Source organism: Pseudorca crassidens, chromosome 3 (assembly GCF_039906515.1).
Source record: "Pseudorca crassidens isolate mPseCra1 chromosome 3, mPseCra1.hap1, whole genome shotgun sequence".
Taxonomy (NCBI): domain Eukaryota; kingdom Metazoa; phylum Chordata; class Mammalia; order Artiodactyla; family Delphinidae; genus Pseudorca; species Pseudorca crassidens.
This window is the reverse complement of record NC_090298.1, coordinates 154,591,629-154,618,588: the sequence shown is the minus strand read 5'-3', so window position 1 is coordinate 154,618,588 and position 26,960 is coordinate 154,591,629. Positions and strand designations below refer to the sequence as shown.

The 26,960-nt window shown below is 37.6% G+C and overlaps 1 protein-coding gene and 1 long non-coding RNA gene across 4 annotated transcripts in view; one reads left to right on the top strand and one right to left on the bottom strand.

Moving 5' to 3' along the window:
* The window catches only part of GABRG2 (gamma-aminobutyric acid type A receptor subunit gamma2), a 123,514-nt gene extending 98,935 nt beyond the window's left edge, over positions 1-24,579 (top strand). The window contains exons 7-10 of one of the 2 annotated variants that reach the window (XM_067732927.1): positions 12,916-13,068; positions 18,424-18,629; positions 20,673-20,696; positions 22,129-24,579. In XM_067732927.1, coding sequence (XP_067589028.1) covers positions 12,916-13,068; positions 18,424-18,629; positions 20,673-20,696; positions 22,129-22,404 — 659 coding nt within the window. In that variant the 3' untranslated portion in view covers positions 22,405-24,579. The remainder of the gene's footprint in view (positions 1-12,915; positions 13,069-18,423; positions 18,630-20,672; positions 20,697-22,128) is intronic. The other variant, XM_067732928.1, reaches the window with a different exon arrangement.
* LOC137222146 (uncharacterized) lies at positions 231-22,322 on the bottom strand. Of its 2 annotated transcripts, XR_010942348.1 has the most exons (4): positions 22,189-22,322; positions 19,990-20,156; positions 18,134-18,566; positions 231-6,415 (listed from the first exon to the last, which is right to left on the bottom strand). It is a non-coding gene; the product is annotated as an uncharacterized lncRNA (long non-coding RNA). The 2 variants fall into 2 exon arrangements; XR_010942347.1 differs by lacking the exon at positions 231-6,415 and having other exon boundaries at positions 15,502-18,566.
* Positions 24,580-26,960: the final 2,381 nt, after the last annotated feature.

Sequence of the window (26,960 nt, the reverse complement as noted above, 5' to 3'; positions counted from 1 at the left end):
TATTTTCAATTCTGTAACGTCCTATACTTGCAAACCAGTTTACAAATGTTTCCCATTACTACTTCCATGCCACAAAAATCAGTATGTTGTTACAGAATTTTGGGGGGGTGAAGGAGCTATACATTAATAAATTCTACAAAGTGCACATCCTATAGAAACTGCTTGAAAAGAGTCAGTGAGATTTTTCCTCCCTACAGAGAAGGCTGTAGAGGGGAAGAAAGGGACTTCCATTTTCTCACTATTTAAACACCAGATTCCAAGTGGGCTACAATTTCATTAATGCCGACACCAAATCCTCCTTGGGAAATCTCTCCTGATCAGCTGCTTGAGAAGTTGTTTCTTTAATGCTGAGAGAACAATAGTGCTTAGCAAATAACATAACTGTCTAAAGTTAAGGATTATTATTATTTTATTCTGTTTCTTTGCAAATCATAAAAGCAGTTACTCCACAGTAAGCATTGGTTAACTCTAAAGTTTATTCAGAAACTCAAGCAAGGGAAAGAAGAGAGAAAATCAAATTAAATCTTTAATGCATAAAACTACAGTTCAGTTTTACAACTCACAGTTATTTAAATGACAGTATTAATGAAAACGAAAAGGTTCTCAGGGTAAATTGAGGGACGTGGCTCCTGGTGCAAGTTCCATGGTGAGAACCCTGATCTTTGGGAAGCCCCTGTACTCCCCAGAGCCCCACTTTCTCTTTTGGAAAATGAAGAAACTGGCCTGATCTCTAAACTCTCTTTTAGCTCTGACACTGTAGGATCAAATCCAAATTCTAATTCAGCAATGAAAGCATTAAAAACTCCCTATGTAACGAGGCCAAAGACACTTCCAGTTTTGGTGAGCAGAGCATTACACCATTGTTCTTGACGCTGATTAGACACAGAATACCATCTGCGAAAATAAAGCAAGTGCCAACTCAAAAAAAAAAAACAACACATGGATTTGGAAGGCTTTTGATAATCTCCTACATCACTCCTGCCATAGCAGAAGTCAGATAGCAAATGCTGCACACTACAACTCACACGATCGTCCTCTCAGAACAGCTGCTCATAGAGGCCCATTTTGCTCAGAAACAAAATCCTCATCTTCCCTGTGGACAGAGAATGCTGGGCATCAACCCCCTGGTCTAGACTGTCCTGTACATAATGGAAGAGACACAACACTCTATGTGGCAAACACAATGATGCTAGAATTTATTCTTGGACATATAAATTGAAAACCAAGACAGCCCTGAGGTCTGAATCCCAAATGTAATCTGAAAGTGGATGTGGTTGCCTACATTTTTCAAGTTTTCATATTGTTTTCATTGATTACACAAGCAAGTCCACTACAGGGGTGTTTTGGTGGATAGAAGGAAGCGATTGTGCTACCAGTGAAGCAGAGGCAGGACAGATGTCGTCTCACCAGCTCTGAGGTGGACTCTTGAGTCTGCAAAGACTCACACCTCAAGCACAAGGCCTGCTGCCCACAAATAGGGAGGCTTCTGCTCTCACGGCTGCACTGTGGCCTTCTCATGCTTTTGTCTGTAATGGAGTCTTCTCAGGGGAAGGAAGAGAATGGATTATTCTGCTCTCTTTTCTTTTACCCCAAGTGGCCGTTACAGAGCAAAAGGTGAGGTCCTGTCAGGTGTAGAGCTATAGAATCTTTAGGTTTAAAACCAGAGGAGGAAAAAATGAGATTAAGCTTTTGATTTTCTGACAGGTGGAGAAAAACAGAAATATTTATTGTAAATATAAATCAATATGAAAAGCTCTATATACAACTAAATTCTCAAGGTCATACATATGTCTGACTTATGTAAAGACATTTAAAAAGGAAAAAAATGGTCATAACATTCAGGAACACATATTAAGCACCTACTGTGTCTCAGTCTATGTTATAAACACTCTACAGGAATCATTCTACTTAATCCTCATCACAACTCTGTGATGTAAGGGTGACTATCATCTGCATTTTTCCATGTGAGAAAACCGAGCCAACAGACATTAAATAATCTGCTCAAGGTTATGGAGCAAATGAGTGTCCAACTAAGAAATAGCTAGTGTTTTTTTCTTTTTTTTGGTTAAATGTCTCGTTCCTTCTTTTTTTTTTAATAGATTTTAAAACTCCCATTGGTGAAATCTGGACATATATTTCAAATATGCAGATTTAAATAACATCACTAATAATAATTTTTCAATATTAAAATAATACTTAACATTTGGTATAGGATTTCCACAAGGTCTGTTATCTAATTAAATTAGTCATATTTTGTAAAGAAGACGAAAGAGGAGAAAGAGGTTTACCCAAGATCACACAAGATCATAGCCAGACAGGAATTAGAACCCACACACTGACTGTGAGTCGCAGTGCTTTTCTAGAACCAACTCTATGTAGTAGATACAATTTATGATGTAGTAGATATATTTTATGATGTAGTTGATATATTTTACGGTAGTAATGACTTTTGACAGACATCTTAAAAACTACCTTGAATATCACAAAATGCACAACTTCCTGGGTGAAAGAATTCCAGCAGGAAGGAAAACAAAATGAAACAAGACAAACAAAAAACAAACCTTTAAAATGGAGTGCTTGGGCATAGAGCGAAGAGCAAGTGAGATCAAGTTTTTAAGCCTACAATTGTGCAGAGTATCCCTAGGAGTGATTTGACATCTTTGGGAACATTTTGTGATCTGACCTTTTGCAATGATTGCCTGCAGTTGCCTGAATTCAGATGTTCTTTTTCCAGCTGCTTTCAAAGTCACTTTAGAAAGCTTGGTGTTCTGGTAACATTAGGTTTCTCAACCTCTGTGGTGTCTTTTCTTTAAGCAAATGTCAGTGCCTGGGTTAGGCTAAGCACGTCTGCCTTCAAAGGCAAAGTTATGCCAGGCCCATTGAAAGAGTGAAAAAAAAAATGAGAAAATAAAGTATTTTTGCTAATATGCTTATTTCTCCAGAAGAGTTTTCTGGGTTTTGAGGTACAATTACTAATAATATTTCTCTTTGTCTCCTGACTTTGAAACCATTTGTGAGATGCATTCATAAATTCAACAGAGTTCAAATATCATCTTCATTGCTGGTAGCATTGGTTTAGAGGATAAATTTGTAGTCAGAGTTGGGATTCTTACTGTAGCTCATCCAAATCTAATCTTTGGTATTAACCAACTCAAAGGAGAGTTGGGTGTGCAAGACCAACATATTTGCTTAACTGGCTGGCTCCCACTGAGTCCCTGTAGCAGGGACTAAGTGAGATAAAGCTCTAGATTAACCTCTAAAAATGAGTCCATGGTTTGACTCAGGAGAGCTAACGAAATGGAGAACAGACACAAGTGACTGTCAGATCCATCTAATGAGGAAACACAAGTAAGGAAGTTGGCTAACTGTGCCAATTTCATCAATCAGATAACACAGAATGAATAAATTGGGAAGAAGTCAGCGGGCAATGTTTTCTATCCAGTACTTCTGAAAGGGTGGAAATTCCTATTTAATATGTCAGGAAAAAATGAGAGATGATGAAAACCTGTGGCCGCTTATGCCTAAAGACTTCATTTTCCGGGGGCTGAACTATGAACCATGCCTTTTCCTACTGGGAAGTCTTGCTTCTTTCCAAAGATGATGCCTGGGATTTCTACTCGTCTCCTAAGGAGTACAGTCTCATCATTTCTATGCCAGAATGGCAAAATATAACATATTGGTCACTTTTCTGTAGCCCTGGGACGATCACTGTGACAAATCAATTGAAATTTCTAATTACAAGGAGCATAAAGTCCTTCCCCAGCTAGCATGTACCTCAGGTTGACTGGAAGTAAATGACTGCTATCTTTCTCAGGATTTCTCAGATTTTCACTGATACCTCCATTAAGCCAGTCTAATTTTCTTATCAAAGTTGACAGACAGATATTACTCTAGTATGGTGTGTGTTTCTTATTGGTATCTCTTTTCTGAGCTATTAAAAATATTTCCAGTCAGCAACTTGAAGCCAGGAGAACTAAGTGGAATATGAATTCACATTTTAAAATTTTACCTGAAATGAGACTTCTCAAAGAGAAACATTGTGAGATCTGGTGGTATCACTGTAATATGCTACATAAGGAGTAACCACACATAAAAGGATATTTTGTTACCTTTCAATACCAAGCCATGTTGCTATGTGATTAGTCTGTACTTCAGAGTCCAAGTTGAACAGAAAAGAATGCAATTTTTGTGACATAGATTTGTGAACTATATTAAAATGATATGTTCATATAAACAAGAACAAGGCTGACTTCTTAACTATTGTTCCTGACAGTTGCAGGTAGCCTTTTAACAGACGCTAACAACAACAACAACAAAAATCACTGAACAGGAAGCTGCATGTACCACTCATCTATACACTGTCTCTGAAAGGTGACAAAACACGTTCCCTACCATTAGAAAATATGGTTTTTCACCACAGCCCTAGTGATAGGTGTGATTATCCCTATTTTACTGGGAGAATTTGAACAATTTACCCAAATCCCTGCACCTTGTTAATGACATCACTAATACTTGAATTCTCAGACTGGATCCTGTATATTTTCCACTACAGTGAACTACTCTGCCCTTATGTAAAACACGTTTTAGTATCTGGTCAGATGTTTGTAAGAGTTAAGTTTAAATACACTGGGACTTTGCGTTTCTTTTGAATGGATCAAAGTAACAAATGCATTCATTTGTATCTTCACCTTTAGATTTCTAAGCCAGAGTTGTTTTATTTATATAAATCCCAAGGTGGATTCATTTGCTACAGTGTGGGAATTTGATGATGGGCTCAAAATTACAAAAGCCTCGTTGAGCTAAGAATCAGTGGTGGCTTTTTCAGAGGGTAAGGAATAGAAGCTATTACACTAATACAGAGAGCGTTCTAGGGTTTCCCTGGTGGCGCAGTGGTTGAGAGTCCTCCTGCCGATGTAGGGGACACGGGTTCGTGCCCCGGTCCAGGAGGATCCCACATGCCGCGGAGCGGCTGGATCCATGAGCCGTGGCCGCTGGGCATGCGCGTCTGGAGCCTGTGCTCTGCAGTGGGAGAGGCCACAGCAGTGAGAGGCCCGTGTACCGCAAAAAAAAAAAAAAAAAAAAAAAAAAAAGTGTTCTAGAAAAGAGTGCAGAGAAATGAAATCTTAGCAAATACCTAGGTCCTGTTTGAACCTAGAGAAAACCACTATCTGGAGGCTTTGCCAATATTGAATTTCCTTTCATCTAGAGCTGTTCTCCAAGAGGAAAATTCTAGAATGGTTGTTAGGCTGGCATTCTAGACAAATGAATTTCAATCCTCCTAAAAGTAACAGGTCTATTATATAAGGTTTAAGAACAAATGAGAGGAATTTTTCTTGTTATGATTGGGGCCCCCAGTCATCCATACCAGTTTTCTATATTAACCCCATTCAGTAATTGCTCAACTCTCTGTTTTTTTGCTTTTTCTCCATGATCCTTACCACTGGCTCAAAATGGGCAGGCTGTTTACTACAAAAAGAGTACTGGTTTGGGAGGCGGGAGTCTTGGGTCTGCCACTCTGTGTCCTTGGATAAAACACCTGTCTCTTTCAATGGGTCTCAATTGTTGAAACTTGAAGAGGATAGACTTGATTGTATAAACGCTAGGACCCTTTCTAACGTTCTCTTTTGAATGTTTAGTAGCACTTCTATGCTTGTATGTGCCAGAATGGTGTTAATTATATTCCACAGATTACGCTACTTTGTAATCATAACGGACATTAATAGGCCTTTTACTGTGTGCCAGGAATTTACCAGGCACGTTATATATCTTAACTCTTTTTATGGTCATGATAACCCTATGAGGTATATTCTCTTATCATCCCTACTTTACAGATAAGGAAGAGAGTTAAGGCACTTGCCTAAAATCATACAACCAGTGAGTGACAGGACTAGACCTTTAGAACCCAGCCTGACACCACAGTCCTTGCAGTGGACACTTTTGATATCCCCTCCTTCCCATTACCTTTTCTGAGCTGGTGCGCCCATTGCTCGGGTGCTACAAGGGTTGGCTGCTAGCAGCTCATGACTGTCCGCTTCTCTGGAGAACTGCCTTTGACCAGCCTAGAGCCATATGAACTAGGAGATTAAGACCACCCCACCTTAGCCTGTGGAGTACAAATGACTGCTGCTCTGGCCTCAGGGTGGGACTAACTCTGTGGTGCAGTTTGTTCCGGAACCTCCTGGAAGCTCTCCTCCTCAGGCTGAAGCAAATCCATGCTTAGCTTTTTTCTGCTGCCCTTGCCTGCTTCCCTCACTCCCCATTTTCTAACAGCTAAACCCCAACAAGTCACCCTTGCAGGAATTCTGGACTCCACCTTGGCTTCTAACTTGAAGCAGCTCCTGTTCTTCAAGACAAATCTGTGCTCCCTTTCCTCAGTGCAGACAGTCACAGGGAGTCTTGAAAAGATAGATTTAGCCTGGAAAATAATTATAAATTACACTTTTTATTTTTCATTGTATTCTCCCCAATTGCTATTTTGTTCTTTTTTCATTACCATATGAGCTTGAACAAACAACAGATGAAATAATAATGGTGAAGTTTTGAAATGAAAGCACACGTATTAGACTTAATGTGGAAGACTGTGATGGCTTTTTCAGCCCTTTGTCCTCTTCCTTCCCTAATTGCATCTAGCTGAGATGCTCAAATCACCAATCGATTCTTTAATAAGCCAGAATGGTGTACCCACTCTGATGCAGCTGATTTTTCTTCTTTTTTTTCTTCTTGGCAAGCAGCTAAGACTACTAACAGCTCACTGTGTCCTTATATCCACATCTTTGGGGATTAAGTTCAGCAAGGTATCCAGTAAAAAATATTTCCAGAGGCAATAATTTCTAAAGTAACGTTTAATATTTTAAAAGCCCATGTTGACCTCTGCCTTGGTCTTAAATGCTTTGGGTGTATAGTTCATCCGGAATTTTTTTTCATGGCCATCTGAGCTACAGTATTTATTCATTTAACAAATAATTGTTGAATTCCTTCTGTGTACCAGGCACTGTACTAGATGCTGAGAATGAAATAGTGAGCTAAATAGCTATAGCTACTTCTGTCATGGAGCCCATGGGTTAATTATAGTCTAAAATGTAATTCAATATTCATACCAATCATATACTTCCAATTAAGATCAGCTCTATGAGAGTCATGTGGTGCTATGAGATCTTACTGAGAACATCTGATCGAATAATGGCTTCTCTGATGATGGGATACATTAATCGGCATCTGAAGAAAGAATGGAGTTAAGTAGAGATGGGGATATTAGACTTTGAGCTGAGGGAATCAGCATGTGAAAAGACCCTAACGTGAGAGGTAGCAGAGAGCATTTAAGGAACTCCAAGAACCCCAGCTGGAGTGTAAAGAAATACTATTTAAGATGAAGCTGGAGAATAGTCAGGGAAAAGACGACACGAAGTCTTACAGGACAAGTTAAAGACTTTTAATGTGTCCTGATATCAGTGGACAATAGTGGAAGGGTTTGGAGGTATATGTATATGACATGATTGGAGGTGTGGAAAGTATTTCAGAAATTGGAGGCAACATAGGCAAATGAGGACAAAAGAATGAACAGGACCCCTCGGGAGAGCAGAAGGTAAATCAGGTTGGGTGGGCATAAAGTGGAGAGATTATAAATGGTGTGAGACACAGCTGGGATGGTTCATTGTGGACCAGGGCAAAATGGACTAGAATCACGTGTTGAGTAGAATGGATTTTATTCTGAAAAACTTGAAGGGAATGGCATGAGCATAAATGCATTCTAGAAGGATTAGCTTAGACCAGCACTGTCCAATTGAGCTTTCTATAATTTAGTAACTTTTATAATTTTATATATAAATATATAAATAGCTGTTAAGCACTTGAAGTGTGGCTTGATCAACTGAGGAAATAGAATTTAAAATTTTTTTTAGTTTTCAATTTTACTTAAGATGGCTACCACTTAGCACAGGTCTAGTCACAGTACGGGGTATATGTGTGCAGGGTGTGCTGGTGTTGGGGGCACCTGGAAGGTTGGAATGAGGAAAAGGATTGAAGAGATAAGTTGGGAATCTGGGAGAGATATGATGCCAGGAAGAATAAAGACAGGAAAATCATAGAAGCATGAAATGAAAATATTTACTTTGTCTAGGGCTTAGAGAACATGAAGGGAATAATGAGAGGGAGAGAAACCTAGATTAAACTCAAATTACAGACAGCCTTGCATGCCACACTAAGGAGTTTGGACTTTCTGTGAAGAGAAGCATGGATCTCTAAAGGTTTGGGAAGATTAACATTTAAGCAGAACTTTCAAAAATGTGCTTGCCAGAAACTTCATCTAATCAGGGTATGTAAGATAAATTAGCATCTGTTTTATTAGAGTCCTTGTGCCTTGGAGTAGTGACACTATATTCATATGTCTTTCTAAGCCTGAGGACTCCCTCATGGCAAGGATTACAGTTTAGCTATTTTGCCCTCTCTTGACCTCCAAGGACCTAGTTGCCAGAAAAACGTTGAATGTAATTCCAGAAGAGCTGAGAGCCTAAGCCATGACTGGGAATGGTTGGCGAGTGACAGATGCAGAAACACTTGGGAGTAGTGACGTGCATAGACGTTAGCAGCTGATCGAATTTGAAAGCCTTTCCTCTCCCACAATGCTCTAGGTGCATAAGGTCAGGGATTGGGATTCTGCCCAAGGACTGGGTATTCTGCTCATACTTTTGGGCACGGAGCAAATCTTGAAAACAACTTGGTGCCAATTGAAAGGCAATATTTAATAAACTTTTTTTTGCAGTGTTTATTCCAAATATCTAGAAGTAAAATATATTATGTGCTTCCAGGTTACCTTCCAGCTTACGTCAGTGTACACCCCTACCAAGAGTGTGTAGCTCTGTTCTCTGTCCATGTTTTGTCAGTACTAGAAATTACCAGTTTATTTTTTTCCCTGATATGATAGGCTAAGAATGAAATACTATGATTTTACTTTGCATTTCACTGATCACTACTGAAGTTGAGAATCTTTTCTTGTATTTAGTATCTATGAATTGTCCATTCATTTTTTTCAGCCTAGTTAAAAATGTGGGTCTCTTTCTCAATAATTAAGAGCATTACTTATGTATAAGTGATATTAGCCTTTAATTTCTTATTTATTTGGGAAATATTTTATTCAAATGTGGTATTTTGCCTTCTAAAATGATTTAAAGGAAAAATACCTATAATACAGAAGTTCTAAGTTTTACATGGTAAACCTGTAATTTTTTTTCTCCTTTATGTTTGTTTTATGGTGTACTTGACAAAGCCTTTTCCACATTAAGGTTGTGAAGATGTTCTAGTATAGTTTTTCCTTAAGTAGTATTTATATTCATGCTTAAATCTGAATCTTCAGTAGATCTTAAATTTATTGTTGGGTGTTAGGTGAGGTACAGATCTAATTTCAGAAAACACTTTTCGTAAATGAAGTTGTAGCCAACAAACTCTCCTGCCTGCCTGTGGTCAAAACCAGCCCTGTGGAATTATGCCTCAGATTCAATGAGGAGTGATAAAGGAAGATCTATTGCATTGTCTCAATACATCTCTCTCTCTGTCTCTCTGAGTTGTAGTAAGAGACAAAATAATCTTGTTCTCATTTAATCCATTTAATTTAGAATCAGTCTGTGAGATTCCATCGGTCTGTATCTCCACATTACCTTATATAGTGCTCTTTGTATAAAAACGATTAAAATATTTGTTGACAAATAAAAAAGAAACTAGAGAAAGGAATGTAAGGAAGAGAATATTAACACTAATTATGCCTTCAACTTAACCTGGTGGGGAATATATACTCTATTCAACTATATTTAAGTAGAGTAAGAAACTTGGAAGAGGAACAAAGTAGTTTTAGTTTTTTCAGCATCCTGACAAAACGTTTAGGAGGTTTAAAGATAATATTTGCAAACCATACAGCCCAGTGTCTGCACATAGTAGGTCCTCCTTCCTGGTAAACAGAAAATAGTTATTATTTCAGGCATTCACTGGAGGGGAAGATGTCTCTATCATGGACTCTTTAAGTTTTTAAGAGGAGATAGCTTCATGTATGAAATAAGAGCCTAAACACTCCAACAAATCTGAATTTTAAAGCTTTCAAATGGTTAACATCACAACTAAAAAAATAATAACTGAAGTTCATTATTCACTAATGTTGCTGTCTTCCTAAAACTAGACATAAGAATCTTACAAAAAATAAAAACTGAACATTAATGGGTGTTATTCAACTTACATGTCTTCTCTACTCAGTCATAGCCTCTGTGTGTTCTAAATTAGGACAAAAACAAGGAACCAAACTAATTTATAAAATGCTATGACTTTAAATATCATATGTTAGAATAAATCAATAGAATAAATTTGAAGTGGCTGAAATAACCACCTTTGACTTTAATCCTTTTGGGCTTGGGGAAATCACTGATGTGGCACTTTCAAGAGATTTGATTTTATAGGGTTCTCAGCCAGAGAGTTTTTAAAAATACAAAAAGTGATAGAGCCGTAGATATGACAGGCATCAGGCTGTCACTGTGAAGCTGCCTTGCTTTTAAATGGCCTGTTCCCAAGTTTGAATCCATAATCTAGTGACAGAAAAGCTTTGGATTTGCTGGCAAAGATGAAAGATGCTCAGAAGCTATTACCTTAAAATAGAAATTGATAGATAAATAGGCTGTAGAAGTTTAGATTCTGACCTGAAGGGAAGTGGAGAATTAAATTGAGATAATTATCTGTTCACTTGAGGCAAAATTAAAGTTCACCTTTAAAAAGAGTCAGATCATTAATGCCAAAGTGTAGATTCTCATTCACTTACATGATAAGGAGTAAAAAAGGAGTTACTAAAATTGTCTAGATTTATCTAAAATACTATAATTCATAAAGTTTCATTTAAAAACATGTTTAAAATACGCAGAGTATTCTCAAGGGCTTGGAAAATAGGGAGAAAAAGTGCCCCTGAATATTAGTATTTAAAAAGAAAACATCTCTTTCTTTGTGTTTCCTATGTAGAATAAGAAACTTGAATTCGCCTCTGGTATTGTGATCAAAGAAACAGGAAAGAAAAAGATAGATATTAATAGGGATCATCTCAAGTTAAATGTCTTTATTCCTCAATCATCGCCTGCGTCTGTTATACTCTAAATTAGAACAAAAACAAAGACCAAACAAATTTATGAAATGCTATGACTTTAAATAGCTTAAGTCCAAATAAATCAACACAGAGAAGCATCATCTCAGGGAACTAACCAAAATCTAGTTATGCTCAATAAGAAAATTCCTACCTTTAACTTTTCAGGGATAATTGCTAAATAATGGCTAATCACTGCTCTTGGACAGGGAACCAATATTCCCATGGGAGCCTAATTCCCTAATTAGTGTCTGGGTCACTAATGTTGCCTTAAGCAGGATACTGAATTAGACAAGTGACAGGCCATCAGTCCACCGAAGGGCAGTATTAGGATGTATTCATAACCCCACTTAGGAAACACTGCAGGGTTAGAGGAGTCTTTACTCCCTTGAAGAGTACCCAGTGAAGGGTTTTCTGTCTCAGCAGCTTAGAAGGGTGTGGAGTGAAGCTTGAGAGGGGGAAGGAAGAAGTGGACTAGGTAGTAAAAATCCACCCAGCTAAGTCAGTCTTCTCCCCGTGAAGCTTCTAAAGCGCCTTATTTTCGAATCAGATCTAAATCATCTAAGTAAGTAGAGAAACACAGACATGAAGCCAAGTAATTCAACTAAAACACATGATTTGGATTTCATTGTCCATGCATTTTAGGACAAATCACAATTTAGTAAAGAAAAAAGAAGCAACATTTGAAAAGTGGTCTCATGTTTTGCCTCACATTGGGAGAGTGTATATAGTCTTTGAAACTGATGTTCTCAAACAGTACTATAAAGAAGCATAAATATATAGTAACTGGGATATGTCTCTACAGTATATTTTCTAACTTCAAAAATTAAAATTTTGTAAAATTTCACTTGGAATCATACAAAATGAAAGACATGGAATTTTAAAAACAATGCATGCATCATGATTTTAACAAATCAGAGACTTGGGATTATGTCACATTACATTGTTCTCATGCACAGCTATACGGTCGTTCTTGGATTCCTTGATTACTCTCTGTATTATTTACATAAACTCCTTTGTAACCCAAATGTTCCAGAATACAAGTTCTTGATTTTTGTTTCTTTCTCTATATTTAAATATATTCATTCATTTAATCATTTACTCAACAAATGTTACTGAATGCCTATTTGGAATCAAGCAGGATGCTAAGTACTGATAGGGCAATGATGGGCTAGAGGAGGCACAGTCTGTGGACTCATGAAGATAAAGTCTAATAGGTGGGACAGATATTACAAAAATAACCACACGAATGAATAAGAAATTACAAACTGAAGTTAACTGCTATGAAGGAAAATCACAGGATTCAACGGACATATGAGAAAATGACTCAGCACAGAAATGTGGTTATAAACTGAGTAAAACAGTCATTTATTAGTACCAAGTACCAGGATATTTCTCTCTGGTTTGTATGGAGAAAGGTCCTGAGAGCAAGAGGAAATTGTTACAAACCTTAGGATTCACCGCAGGCAGGCGAGAAAGGCACAGAGCAGAAACACTGTTTCTTTCCCTCTCCACCAAACAAAAAATTTCACATTGTGTGTATTAAGTAGGCAGAGAAGGCAATGTCAAAAATCACACGAAAGAAGAAAATATGAGCAATGTGCTCAAAAATGTTTCCTTCCGTCAGTAATCACATTGCTTCTAAAAGGATCAGAATTCAGTACAGGTTGGGGTTTGCTTTTTGTTGTTTCTGTTCTTAAGGCAGGTGGGTTAAAACTTTCAAGTGCACATACGAGTTATATACATGCTTACTTTCAAACACTTTACAATTTTGTTAAGGGTTTTCATGGTCTATCTTTGTTCTGTTCCAGGGGATTACGTGGTCATGACTGTCTATTTTGACCTGAGCAGAAGAATGGGATACTTCACCATCCAGACCTACATCCCCTGCACACTCATCGTTGTCCTATCCTGGGTGTCTTTCTGGATCAATAAGGATGCTGTTCCAGCCAGAACTTCTTTAGGTGAGACACAGTTCTTTGTGTTGTACTGTCCCAAGGTAAGTACCAAATATGACTAATCTTTATTCCCCTTTAAAAACTGACTTGCTTTTAATTCAGTCATCAATTACATAGAAATGCCATTTGTTTCATTTTAAAGAAAACTAGCATAAAGAAAACTTCTTTAAAAAAAAGAAGCAGTGTATAAAGTTTCCTAGTTTTGTTTTGCTAAATTACCTCCATAGGCTTTCTTCAGTAAGTTTTTAAGTAATTTAAATTAACTTGGGGGGGAAAAAAGAAACCTTTTCTTTTCAGTAGATTTTTTTGTTTTGATCTCTGGGCAGTAGTACACTAGAGCTGCTCACACCAGCTCATGAGAGCTGATTGTGTTTATCTTTTCCCCACGTTGTGTTCAGTGATGCCACATTGGTAGTGAAATCAACCATGGTGAAGATATTAACAACATGGAAATAGGCAAACACTAAAAATCAGGGGCACCTTTTCTCTAGGGAATCAATTGTTACACATTTACTAGCACACCACTGGCTATTGATTAATTTCAACGTGCATAATTATTGTGACATTTGAAGACATACATACACAGTAATTGGCTCCTTATAGAAGAACCATTGAAAAGATTATTTGGGGGAAAACATAATTACCTGTGAAATTCTGGGACCCCTCTCTCCACTTTTAATATTATTTGCAGTTTGCTCGATCTCTTGTATATGGTGATATCTGTCTTGGAGTTTCACATCTTTTTCCTCACACAAGGAAAGAGGACTCACGTAGATTACGACAAAGCCACAGACTCACAGGGACATTGGAGTCTAGGCCCATGAATAAAATTCTCATACTACATAAAATTTCCTAAAGACTTAAATTACTGAAAAATGAATTATAAAACCACTGTCCTCTTTTATCATCTGTATGAAAACTAGAACCATATTTCTTGCTCACTCTTTGACTAGAGAGGCAGTATCATGTAATAGTGAAGAGCTTGGATTTTGAAGTCCAGAGAATCTGGATTTCAACCCACACATATGGTATGGCCTTGGATATACCCTTTAGTCTCTACAAATCACATTTTACTCACATGTGAAACATATATCATTTCCTGTACCTAACTGTGGGGTTTTATTAGGTGAAATTAGGTGTTCCATGCAAAGTTCACAAGGCATAGTAGGGCCTCAGAAATGTTAGCATTTATAGTCTTTTCTGACAAAGTGATCTGTACCACGTTATTAAAACTGAGGGCAGAAATGATTACTGGGAAAAAAAGACATCATTTGCATTTTTGTTCTCCTCCAAACCTAATTTAGTCTCCCATCTGTTTCAAAATAAAGTTATTTTGAGTTTTTCTGTTATATGAGGTACTTTATGTTACAGGCTGTACTTAACAATTATAATGTCCTGTCTAATGCTACATGCTAAGACAAACCCAAAATGTGCTGAGTCTATTACTTAAGGACTATTACCTGTGATTGTGAGTAGTGTACTGCATTACATGCTTATATGTCTGTTACATCAGAATGTAAATGTCTTTTTCACTCCCAGTATAGTGCCTGGCACATGGCTGGTACCTCAGTGATTATTCAAGGAATGCATGCACTTATGAATGGATGGAAAAAATGCACTGATGCATTCCAATCTACCCATTCCAAAAATATTTTAAGGGAAGGATTTTAGATCAATCTATTCTCTTGAAGTCTAGTTCCTGCTAGTCAAAATCCCTCTTAAGACCACTCTAGTAGCTCATTTCCACGACTTATTCAATGAGTGCTCACTGGCACAAGACCATGGTGGGAGAAGGGATCAAGGTGAGTGGGCTGAGGAACAAGGGACGGGTCCCCAAGCAAATAGCAGGTAGGTGCTCCTCTTATTTGTTGATCATTTACTATAAGTCAGGCATCTTCAACATGGTCCCCATGCTTTTTCTACTCTTCACAACAGCCTCACATAGAAGTTGTAATGATAATAAAGGTTATTATCACACTTTTAGAGCTAAGGAAGCAGAGGTGCTGTAAGGTTAAATGACATTTACAAGGTCACACAGCCAGTAGATAGTAGATCTGTACCTTGGCTGATGGACACCTAGATTTGCTCTGGGTGAGACCTTGTTGAAGGCCAGTCGTGGGAAAAGGTAGGGTGCTGAGCTGAGCTGGTTTCTCTGTTTTAGCTTTGCTGTCTCACTTCTTTAGATCAGTGCTTCTTAGATTTAACTGTACATTTAACTCAGTAGGGGGCCTTCAAGAGTACAGCTGCCATAGTCCAACCTGAAGAGACGCTTATTTAATTTGTTGACAGCATGGGCTGGGTGTCAGGATTAAAAGAAAAACAAAATTTCCCAGGTGATTCTAATGTGTGATCAGGTTTAAGAACACTGACCTAGATTTCACTGAGTCCAATTGCCTTTTCCAGTGTTTACAATCAAGAGTTGAACCAGATGACATTAAACACCTGTGAACTTCAAGTTTATTGCCATTGAACAGTTAGAGAGCCAAGTTATTTGATGAGTGAGATAAATATACCCATGTGGCTCAGAGACTGACTGCTTTCTAAACTCAGATCACCACAGAATGGGGAATATTCGTTTTGGAACTTACAACACTTGAGTATAGTTTGGTACACAGGTGGTAGCTGGTGAGGTTTAACCATGATGTAAGGATGATGGATGAAACAAGGACAATACGAATTGGTATTTTTCACCCAAGTTATGAGGTAAGGTAACATGCCTGAAGAGCTTACTTCATGCCAAAGCTGGAGGAATGGAAAGAAGCTATGGATCTTTTTCATGTATCTCAGGTAAGAGAACTCTAATTTCTTTGCTTAGCAAAAGTAGGCTTAAACACATTAAAAACAAACGAAAAAACCACATCAGGCGATCTTGTTGTTGGTTGGCAAATCACTTAAAACTACCATTTGTCTATTCTTCATTGTTCTCTTCTCTGTGGCTCCAGGCAGACCTGAAAATATCTTGAAGCATTTTTTTAAGATTCTTCTTTTACATGGCTGTGATGAACTTCCATGTAGCCTAATAATATGAGACAGGCCACATTGTCTTAAGTGAACTTAATAATATGAGACAGGCCATATTGTCTTAAGTGAACTTATCCATGGTATCTACTGTGAATACTGACATTTTCACTTCTCATAGGTCATATGTGGTTTGAGGCCTGAATGTGAAGACCAAAGTGCCAATTTAGTTTTGAAATTCCCCCACAAAAACATCAGCTGTGATTAGGTATAATCAAAAACTTCTACATGAATTAACGTATAGACAACCTAAGTGAAGCTTTTTTTTAGTTTGAGAAGCAGATCTTTCTTCTCTAAAATAAATGATAATAACACCTTCTATTTATTGAGACTTTACTAGGAATTGTCACTCTATGTGCCTTATTTAATTGAGTCTTCCCAAGAGCCTTAGGGAGTTCCCCCAGTCACTACCATCTCCAGTCTGTACCATCCCCAGTTTGTAATTGAGAAACTTGCCCATTCTTACGTTTCCGTCATGACAACATGGAAGACCCACATATCTACATCATATCCCAAATTAGGAATTTACAATAGCTCCCAGAACAAAAATAGACCATGAAAACCCTTAACAAAATTGGAAAGTGTTTGAAAGTAAGCATGTATATAACTCGTATGTGCACTTGAAAGTTTTAACCCACCTGCCTTAAGAACAAAAACATCCTGCATATTATGGACCTATTTATAGAGAGGAAATACAACAATGTGGTTCAGAGCATTGCGTTTAAAGTCAGACTTGCTAGGCTTGTATGTCATCTCTATCACTTAACTAGTTTATTCCTTCTGTACTCAGGTTTTTTCACCTGCAACAAAACAAAACAAAACAAGGATAACAGTGCTTACGTCATTGTGAGGATTTTGTGGGATAATTAATTATACAAGTACTTAACATAGTACTTGGACAAAGGAAGAGATTCTTAAGTGTTAGTTTTAATTGCACAGAACAGTATCTATCTCCCCCAAGTCATCAATGTGGATTCCTACTTTCAAATGTAGGTTGAGTCTCTAGTCTTTCATATATACACTATTCTTCAATTGTTTTATTTATTCATTTGATATTTATTGAGTCCTAGCACTATACTCACTATGGGATTACAATGGACATCAAGATATATTTCTTATCTGTTGTCACAAAGTATATAGACTAGACAGGGAGATGGATGACTCCACGATCACTAACAGATGCAGAAATTTAGACTGTTGAAGTGACTTAAGTTCCTATAACTGGAGCTATAACCTATGCAGATACTGAATCTGTGTTGCCTTTATTATAATTAACATAGCTGTTACAGAAGGTAAGCCCCTGACCCTTCCCCTGTAGATACATATAGGTTGTCTTAATTTTGTTCTTTGTTATTAAACAGTTATGGGGGAGGACTTGTTTGCTTGGGCACTGTTGCACAAGGGGGAAAAGAAGTGTTTTGAAATCAGACATTTAATTTTTGTGTTTAAATCCTTCTGCTACTTTACCGCATGGCACTGGTCCTTTAGCCTCCTTTTCCTCAACTATAAAATCAAAATGAAAATATCTGCTGTAAAGATTCAAAGGGAGAATGCACATAAAATGCTTATCAGAGTGCCTGGCATGAGGAAGTTTTCAGTAAATATTAGTTATGATATTACTTCTGAGATACCTATTTTCATCACAAATAGCCTCTAAAGAATTTATCCATCAGAACATGTCAGTCGTACACAACGCACCTCCTCTATTTAATACTTTTAAATGACTTCTCCTTGCACTCTGAATAAAATGCAAACTCCTGTGCATGCTCTGCATGATTGAACTTCAATTTCCCCAGCATCACCATGATTTCCCCACCCATCCCCAGAAGCCAGGTAGTTTAAAAATTCAAAAACAGGTAAGGTTTCCCTTCCTCAGAACCTCCCTTTAATTTATTTAGTGCTAATAGCCAAAAGGTTGGTTTCTTCTAATTTTTTAAGCTTCGCCTCAAATATCACCTCCTCAAAGAGGCCTTCCATCTAAGTAAGTTCTGATCATCCCTGCTCTTCTGCATGGCACATACCAGAATTTGTAATTATACTTTTCTTTGCTTACTTGATCCATGGTGGTGTCTTTCGCTGAAATACGAGGAACATGTGGGCAGGGACCATGTCTATTTTATTTCTCAGCACATTTTCAGCACGTTTCTCAGCACATACGGTAGATGATATGTAGCAGGCGGGCAATACACATCTGTGAACTGAGTGACTGAATCTGAGTTACACCTCCTTTCCCAATACTGAGGTTGCTCCTCAGAAGTCACAAAACACGTCTGGTTTTATTAGTGACAGTTATCCCCCTTGCTGGTGTGGTCACATGATCTGTTTTGTTGTGTCTTCCTGCAGGCATTACCACTGTCTTGACGATGACTACCCTCAGCACCATTGCCCGGAAGTCGCTCCCCAAGGTCTCCTATGTCACGGCAATGGATCTCTTCGTATCTGTTTGCTTCATCTTTGTCTTCTCTGCTTTGGTGGAGTACGGCACCCTGCATTATTTTGTCAGCAACCGGAAACCAAGCAAGGACAAAGACAAAAAGAAGAAAAACCCTGTATGTATCATTTCTTATTGGGACCTTTGACATTTGTATGCACAGAGATCACCTGGTTTTGTTTTGGTTTGGTCTTGCTTAGCCTGTCTGCAGTCTATCCACACTTTGGGCTGCAAGATGAAAAGGGACTGTGTGGGTTTGGCCAGGCCATAAGGATTCATTAAGGTCATCAGTTACTTGGGAGAGACCTGATTCACTAAGGCAGACTCTTGCTCTCTCTATTTCATTGGAAGTATAACCATGGCTGAACAATGCATTCATCTTCTAGTAGCTTGTTATTTTAGGTTTCATTGATTTTCATCTTTCTGCCTCTTAACTAATATTTTTAAATTATTGATGTTTTAACTTAAATTTTTCATCCAATGATTTCTAATAGGAAGCCACAAGGTTCTTAAAGTTTCAGGGATCACCACACTGCTGCAAATAATGTGTGTGTGTGTGTGTGTGTGTGTATGTGTGTGCATTGCCAGAGGACTTCTATTGGTTTTATAGTTAAAATGTATTTTTTTAGCCTCCCTTTATTTTCTCATATATAAAATGAGTATTACAAAAAAGACATATCTTACGAGGCTGCTGTGAGGAATAAATGGGGTAATGGATGTAAAAAACATTACATAGTACTTTGCAATTATAGTTGATGATGGTGGTTGATGTTGATGATTTACGCAGTTACCAACCTGGATTGAGTTCAGTGACTTGGAAACAGGTAGGATGGCTTCACCTTGCCACCTAACTTTAAATAGAGTTGATGAAGCATAAATATAAATGCCTAAAGCAACTGTCTTTTATTATGGATGTTGAAAAGAGCATGTAGCTACCCGTTTGCCCACTTAAACACAGTGTTTGGTTCATAGGAGGCCCCATGAAAATTAGTCCATTTCCTTACAATACTGGGGGCAAAGGAACTCCTGAATTTATAGCCTTTCCTGGTCTTCTGCTCTAAGGGCTATGAGGGTCATGATAGTGGCCAGCTTTCTGACCCACAGGCTTTGGGGAGCTGAATTATAACCACAGAATCTAGCTAATGCTAGACTGCATCCGGATGCATCTCCAGAAACCCAGGTGAAATTCTACAAATTGCACGTGTTTATTTGAATGTAAGACATTATATAACAGGTGAAGAAGCATCATTATTCTTGATGATTAATGCAAAAGAAACTGTTATCTTTAATTGCCCAAATATTCACTATACTTTATGCAGCCCTTTCTTTCTCTGTCCGTATTGCCTCTCTTTACCTTTGCATTTTCTCTATCCTTAGTTTATTTTCCTTGTTGTGTTGTTTTTTGTTTTCTTCCCCTCCTTCACTTGCTATTTCATTTTCCCCCCGAAGATGGTTCTACAGACACTCAGCATTATTACCTGGCAGTAGAAACAGGGATATGAGGACTGGCTGAGGACAAAGCCCTCTGGTCCTCTCTATTGTGGAGTGGATTTTGTTGCAGAGATACAAAACACTTGGATTCCTTAAGCCAGGGTCATGAGATGGCAGAAGAAAAGAAGGCAGAGGAGAAAGGGAATTGAAGAACCTGCAAAAATGAAATTACCTGAGAACTTCATGCATTTCCCCCTTTTAAGCCAATTAGATGATTTATCAGAACTATCAAGAGCCCAAGCTGTGAATGAGAAGCTGAAATTTCAGTTTCCCATTTAACATGCCCTTGGGTTCATTGTGTCAGGGCTCTCCTAGTAAGGCCTCCTTGATGATAATTAGAAAATGAAATCAGTATTTCTGATCAGGGAAAACGGGCAATAGAAAGCTTCCTCACACATGAACAATACTGGCCTTTGCAGTTAGATCACTGTGGATTAATTTACTGGAGATTTCACTAGCAATCAATCACCAAATTTCATTGTCCAACTTTAGGCATATGCTTTATTCCAAGCTCAGAACTGTCCTTCTTTGTTTACAATTTCAGTTCATTTCCCTTGCTATGCTGCTTTCAAAATGTATTTTTAATTTATCTTATTTTGTCTCTCTTTTTTTTTTTCTTCCTTTTTTCATTAAAAAAATGTGATTCTCTTTTCTGTCTACAAACCCAAAGCTTCTTCGGATGTTTTCCTTCAAGGTATAATGTTTTTTGGAATGGAAATTCACTGCATGCAACTGCTGAATTTGACTATTAATGCTTACATGGTGTTCTATTTATTTTTTATGAGCAGACATTTTAGCATTCCACTAGAGGTAACACATTTAAGATGGAGAAAGTTCTATAGATTTCTAGAATTGATTCAGCAACCCTACATTAATTCAGAGGTTTTGACCTAACGTGAGGCTAAAAATATCTGTAAGCTCTATGAGATGTCATTAGTAAAGTGGGCCTCTTTAAACGTCAAAGCCAAGACTTACCCTCTCCTCTCAGATAAAAATGGAATCCAGTTTCACTGGTTGTACCTACCATGTCCCATATATACCATGTATGCCCTAAAATTTGACTCTGTAAATCCTAATTCAACAAAGGGTTGTTTTTCAATAAGTACATGCAATAATCTCCACTGACCTGAACTCTACCTGTCAGTTCTATAAAAATAATACAGTCTTTTTGAAATGCTTTAAGTTAAAACACCCATCCCTCCCTTCCAGGGTGATCCAGGGGCCTTTGGCTCTACCATGCAATATTTAATGAGATTTCTATTCTCAGCTGGATTCTGATAGCTGATTCACAGACAATACGATTTGGATTTATATTACCCTAAAACTAACTCATCCAAATTAACATTAAATAAATGTTTGAGTTTTCTAGCAATTTTGTAATTGGTGCAGCAGAAAAGATTAGATTAACATTTAGTTAATTGGTACTAGTTTCTTCTCATGCCAGACAGAGTTTGATAGCTAGTAACATTTAAAAGAATTTTTCACTCACATGTAGGTTAATATTGCTGACATTCTGAAGCTTCTAAATGGTGAACGTTAGACAAAGTACTTATATATTCCATTAAAACATAAGTAAGTCATACCATTGTGGTATAAACTCAGGAAACTTCTACATTTATATATATCTTGACATTTTCTATTAAAAGCATTCAATACATTTGCTCAGTGTAATGGGGTTATAGTATTTGCCTATATAGATGAGCATGACAGAAAATTTGATTTCAAAATTGACGCGTTTTTATTTCTCTGTTCTACTCATGTGCAACACCATTAAATGCCTTCATGTAACCAACCTCACATCTAATATTTACTAGAATAAGATTCCATGTAGCTGTGTGATTTAAATCTTTAAACTTTGAGTTCTTTTGGTGTTCAATCTTCTTGCTATAGCTATTAGCTTGGTGGTATTATTTTCAGCTGCACTGCTTAAGCTCAAAATTTGAACTCTGCAAATGTGCTATCCTTCTAAGTTCAATTTTACCATTGTAGATCATGATGTCATAGCAATTCCCTGAGTACTCATTTTCAGATTCATCATTCACATTGGTTGACACTGTGGAGAAATGGTCTAGGATTTAGCAAGTATAACTAACTCTGATCCCTCTCCTTCCCTACCCTTATCTCAGGCCCCTACCATTGATATCCGCCCACGATCAGCAACCATTCAAATGAATAATGCCACACACCTTCAAGAGAGAGATGAAGAATATGGGTATGAGTGTCTGGACGGCAAGGACTGTGCCAGTTTTTTCTGCTGTTTCGAAGACTGCCGAACAGGAGCTTGGAGACATGGGAGGATACACATCCGTATCGCCAAGATGGACTCCTATGCGCGGATCTTCTTCCCCACTGCCTTCTGCTTGTTCAATCTGGTTTACTGGGTTTCCTACCTTTACCTGTGAAGAGGTATGGGTGTTACTGATGTGGGTCTTACTCACTAAATCTCATGGAGAGAGAATGTCCTTTCTAAGTCCACTTATATAATCCCCTGAGTGGTTTATAATACTCTGAATTTGTTTCTGTGTTCTAACCTGGTAAATTGTATTCATGTCATATGGTTTGCACCCAACTCTCCTGTGGTAAATAAGTGTAATTTGAGCTACACTGTTCGCTGTGTCTCAAACCTGCAAGGCCAAGTGAAATTAGAGCAGGAACATTGAAACCAAACAAGATTTTGTTTTCCACAACAGGAATTGCAATAGTGAAAGCCATGACTATTTACAGTGGTGGTATCCTTACTCAATTCAAAATACAATTAGATGCAAAAGATCCCAAACTGTATCCTCTGTTCATCTGGGGTCAAGTTGTGGTACATTTGATCCCAATAGGAGATCTCCCTTATCTGAGAAAAATCACAACCTGCTTTAAATATAGGAGCCTACACTAGAAATCGATTTCATCTCCAGCCCAAGATATGAGGAAAATTTCCTCCACATCACATGTACAATGATGTAAATATTTCAGTAACGTAGAATGCTTCAAGTTTAATGCATGCATCTCTCTAGAGCCAAAACAAATGGATTGAAGTTAACATCATAAAGTATTTTATTCTGTGTCTTTGGGCTGTAAAAGAAAAGAATCATGAATGTAATTATAAGGGTTTAGGGTTTGGAATTGGAGGGAGGAATTTTCTCTACCTTCTCCCTCATGCATGAAGATTCAAACATCTTATGTTTTCCTCGTACGACATATTGAAACACCTTAAGTAAAATACAGACTGGGTGATTGACATCTGCCACCTCGAAATATGCCCAGTTTCATAGAGAATAAAGTAAATGTGTGTGCTCGCTGCTACTTTGTTTCTTCCTTTTAGGATGATAGGTCATAACAGAACTTACTCTCCATTTCAAGATCTGCTTCTAGTGACTGTGAATGCCTTGTGGGCAGAATCCTTGTCATTTCCTCTTTGGGTCCTCAGCACCTTGTATAGTGCTTGGCACATAGCTGGCGCTCAATAAATGTGGTTGGAAGTGAACTGGCTTTATATGCTTCTGGTGAATCTCTCTGAGCTGGTCTGGAACCAGTGATTCATCTTCTCACATAGGCATTAGGCAGTGCTCTTTGATCTTGTAGAAGTAAACAGAAGGATCCAAAGAATCCTGGCTATTTTTGTTCCTTATCAAACATTTACTTTAGGCAAAGTCCATACTCCTTTTAGAACAATATTGACATCCTCCATTTATGTACAGAAATGAGTCTAGTAGGGCATAATTAGAACCTGTGTATTATTGTTCCAGGTTTGGAGGGGAGTCAGCTCTGACCCATCCACCCCTTCACTGAGGACACATGACAGACATAAGCAGGAGTCATACCTGACTGGTGTTCAGAATGGAGTAATCTACGCTCTGTGAAAACCAAAATGTACTGAAGTTTACATTTAAAAAAATGAAAGAACAAATGAAAGACTTACATGGAGGTTGAGCCTATGACTGTGTCCTCATTCAAGGATATTGTACTCACATGAAGTGGTGGTCCCAGACTTCAAACATAATGAGTTGAGCTCCATGTTCATGTATTCATCCTGAATCCTTATTTTTCTAAAACAGCACCCTTTGCAAGTTCTTCCTTTTGGCAATCATTGCTCTAAGTCAGAATTCAATCATAGCTATAGATAATCTAAAAAGAGTAGAAAAGAAGAGAAAGTGGCATTGTTAATAGAAAACCATGTAAAGTCATGATCAAGTCATCTGGATGAATCTTGAAATACATTTAGCTGCCAATTTTACAAACCTTTACTGTATCAGTGCTCTAGTATATAACCTCAAACACATGTAAATAGAATTATTTTCTTGTTTTGAATTGTTAACATATTAAATGTTGACTCTTTGGGAGAGTTGTTGGCAAATTTTCAATGACGAGAAACATGTTACTATTGTCGACTTGAAATGTATTCCGTTAATGGGGACACTCAAAAAAGCTAGCTTTCCAATGTGTGCATAGTATTGGCAACATGAATATATATTATACATAATCTAATTCTTAATTATCAGCTGCTCCTGGTCTATGTATTTGAAAACCTTTTCACAAAGGGAATTGCTTAATATGTGGACTTTTACAATAAAAATGCTGCATTCTAATCTATGGTGTCAGGTCAGTGTCTGGTTGGACTTGTTTGTCTTAAAGAGTGTGACCCCCTCTTCCCTGTCTCATTCTCCAACACTTCCTTCCCTTTATGTGAATTGTATCTGTGAGCAGTGTGATCATGTTTTGCATGATAATGCTCCTCACTTCAAAGAAATTAAGAGATGTGTTTGGGGTGTGGAGTAGAGATGCAAGACAGAAAAGGTATGAAGTGGGTGAAGCTCAAGACTTCTGTGCCTAAAACTTCGGCGTGGTTAAGAATATGGACACTGGTGTCAGACATCATTGGGATCCCAACTCTACCACTGACCAGTTGTTTGACAACTGTCAATTCAGCCTCTATAAGCCTCCATTTTACCAGCTGTAAATTAGGTATAATAAGGCCACCCCATGTGGCAACACCAGCACTCTGCTGCCTCCCACTCCCATCAGATCAGCTCTCTAAAAGCATCCAGCACTCTTCACATGTCTTACATGTGGCTCTGTAGCATGATGTTTCATTTTTAGAGTACTTGAATTGCAAACCTTCCTTTAAACTATAGGCTGAAAATACAAATCTCTTATTGAAAGAAGTCTCACAGATTATTTTCACAGCCAAAGAACACTTCTCTGTAGCCCCCAAAATTAAAAATATAGGGAGCCAGTATCTTATTTTCTTGAAGTCCTTTGAAATTCTCAGAAGAACAGAGTTAGCATAACCCTTTACAAACACAGCTGCCGTAACCTTCCTCTAGCTGTCATTCGCTTGGCCCCTCGTGGCTTCCTGCGTCCAATTTAAACATCTATTTCTCACCTTCCAGACACGTAAAAAAATTAGTTTTCACTTTGGTCTTGTCTTCTGTCTAACTCCTTGACCTTATGTTTAGCTAAGTACATATTCATTGGATGGCCTTCATCCTTTTTTAAAGTCTCAATATTATTCTGACTAGTAGCAGCAAGTTTTGTCTCTAATGAAGGTCAAATTAAATTTAACCAAATGATGCGGTCACTGGGGATTATGTCAAAAATTGTTCTCTCTATGACTGTCACTATGGATTTTTGTTAAACATGTAGAAGAAAGAGAGGATGACCTAGACCAATAGCTCTGCTAAATATTTTTAATGCTCATTGAGTTGCCAAAGGTCACACAGCCAGTTAATGACAAACCCAGGAAGCCACCCAAGTATTACTCTTTCTACTGCCCCTCACAGTGTTTTAGGATTTGGAAGTAAAATTGTGGAATACATTATTATCTTCCTGTTAATGCTTTTTTCTTTCGGATCTGCCAAATTTGAAGACGCCTTCTTTCTCTGATCTTGACTTCACTTTAATTGCAATGAGATAAATTTTAAAATATGTAGCAACAGAGATAAGTTGATAGATTTTACATTTATTTTATTCTCTAATGTAATGAGCAATCACTTTTCAGTGCTACCCACTGCTTTCAGAATTCTGTTGCAAAGAAGGGATCTCCAATCATCTGAAAAATTGTAGACCCAGAGTTGGCCTTTGTCTCTCTGAGCTTGGAGCAACAGAAAACCAGAGTTTCCTATAGCTAGTCTCTACAGGCTCGTTCTTTCAACTATATCAGAAAAGTGGTAGGAACGCTCTATTATTACTTGGTCTGAGGTTAGGAACCATAGGCCAATTACAAAATCCAGTTGTGACTTTCTCTCTATTCAGGATTTTTTTTAAAAAAGGCTTTTCCTTATTATTGTTTGTATAACAAAATGGAAAAGCAGAGGCTCTTACTCCAGATTACACAGGTTCAAATCCTGGCCCTGCCAAGACTTACTATCCAACTTTTCTCTGCCTCGGTTTCTTCATCTGGAAAATGGGGATAATAATGGTTTATAACCCATAGTTTTATTATATGGAATGACTGAAGCAATACCAAGGAATTACTGGATTGTCAGTCATTTTCTTCAGCACAGATACGGAATGTCAGAAAACAAAGGGCACAAGGCTCATAGTCTACTTTGCTTAAGAATAACGATTATCATTTATGAAGTTAATTACTACATTTTTCCACTGTAGGAATGCAGTACAATAAACATCTTTACTGGCATCACACCATACTTAGGAAGTTCATGTACATAAAGAAAATTATAGAGCTAAGTATCAATAAATAACTATTCCCAAATGGAACAGTGTATCATTTAAATCACTATACGTGGTATGCATGAAGATAAACATGTAGATATCTTTTGAAAATTAAACATGATGATTTCCCTTAAAAATCCCCAATAAGATGATTGCTAAATAAACATGTGAAACATTATCAATAAATATGTAGCTCTATCTTAATATAGTATTTTTTTGCAATATAACTAAGTCAAATACATTATTTTGTAGCTAAGTGTTAAAAATCCTTAATGAAATGAACATGAGGACTCAA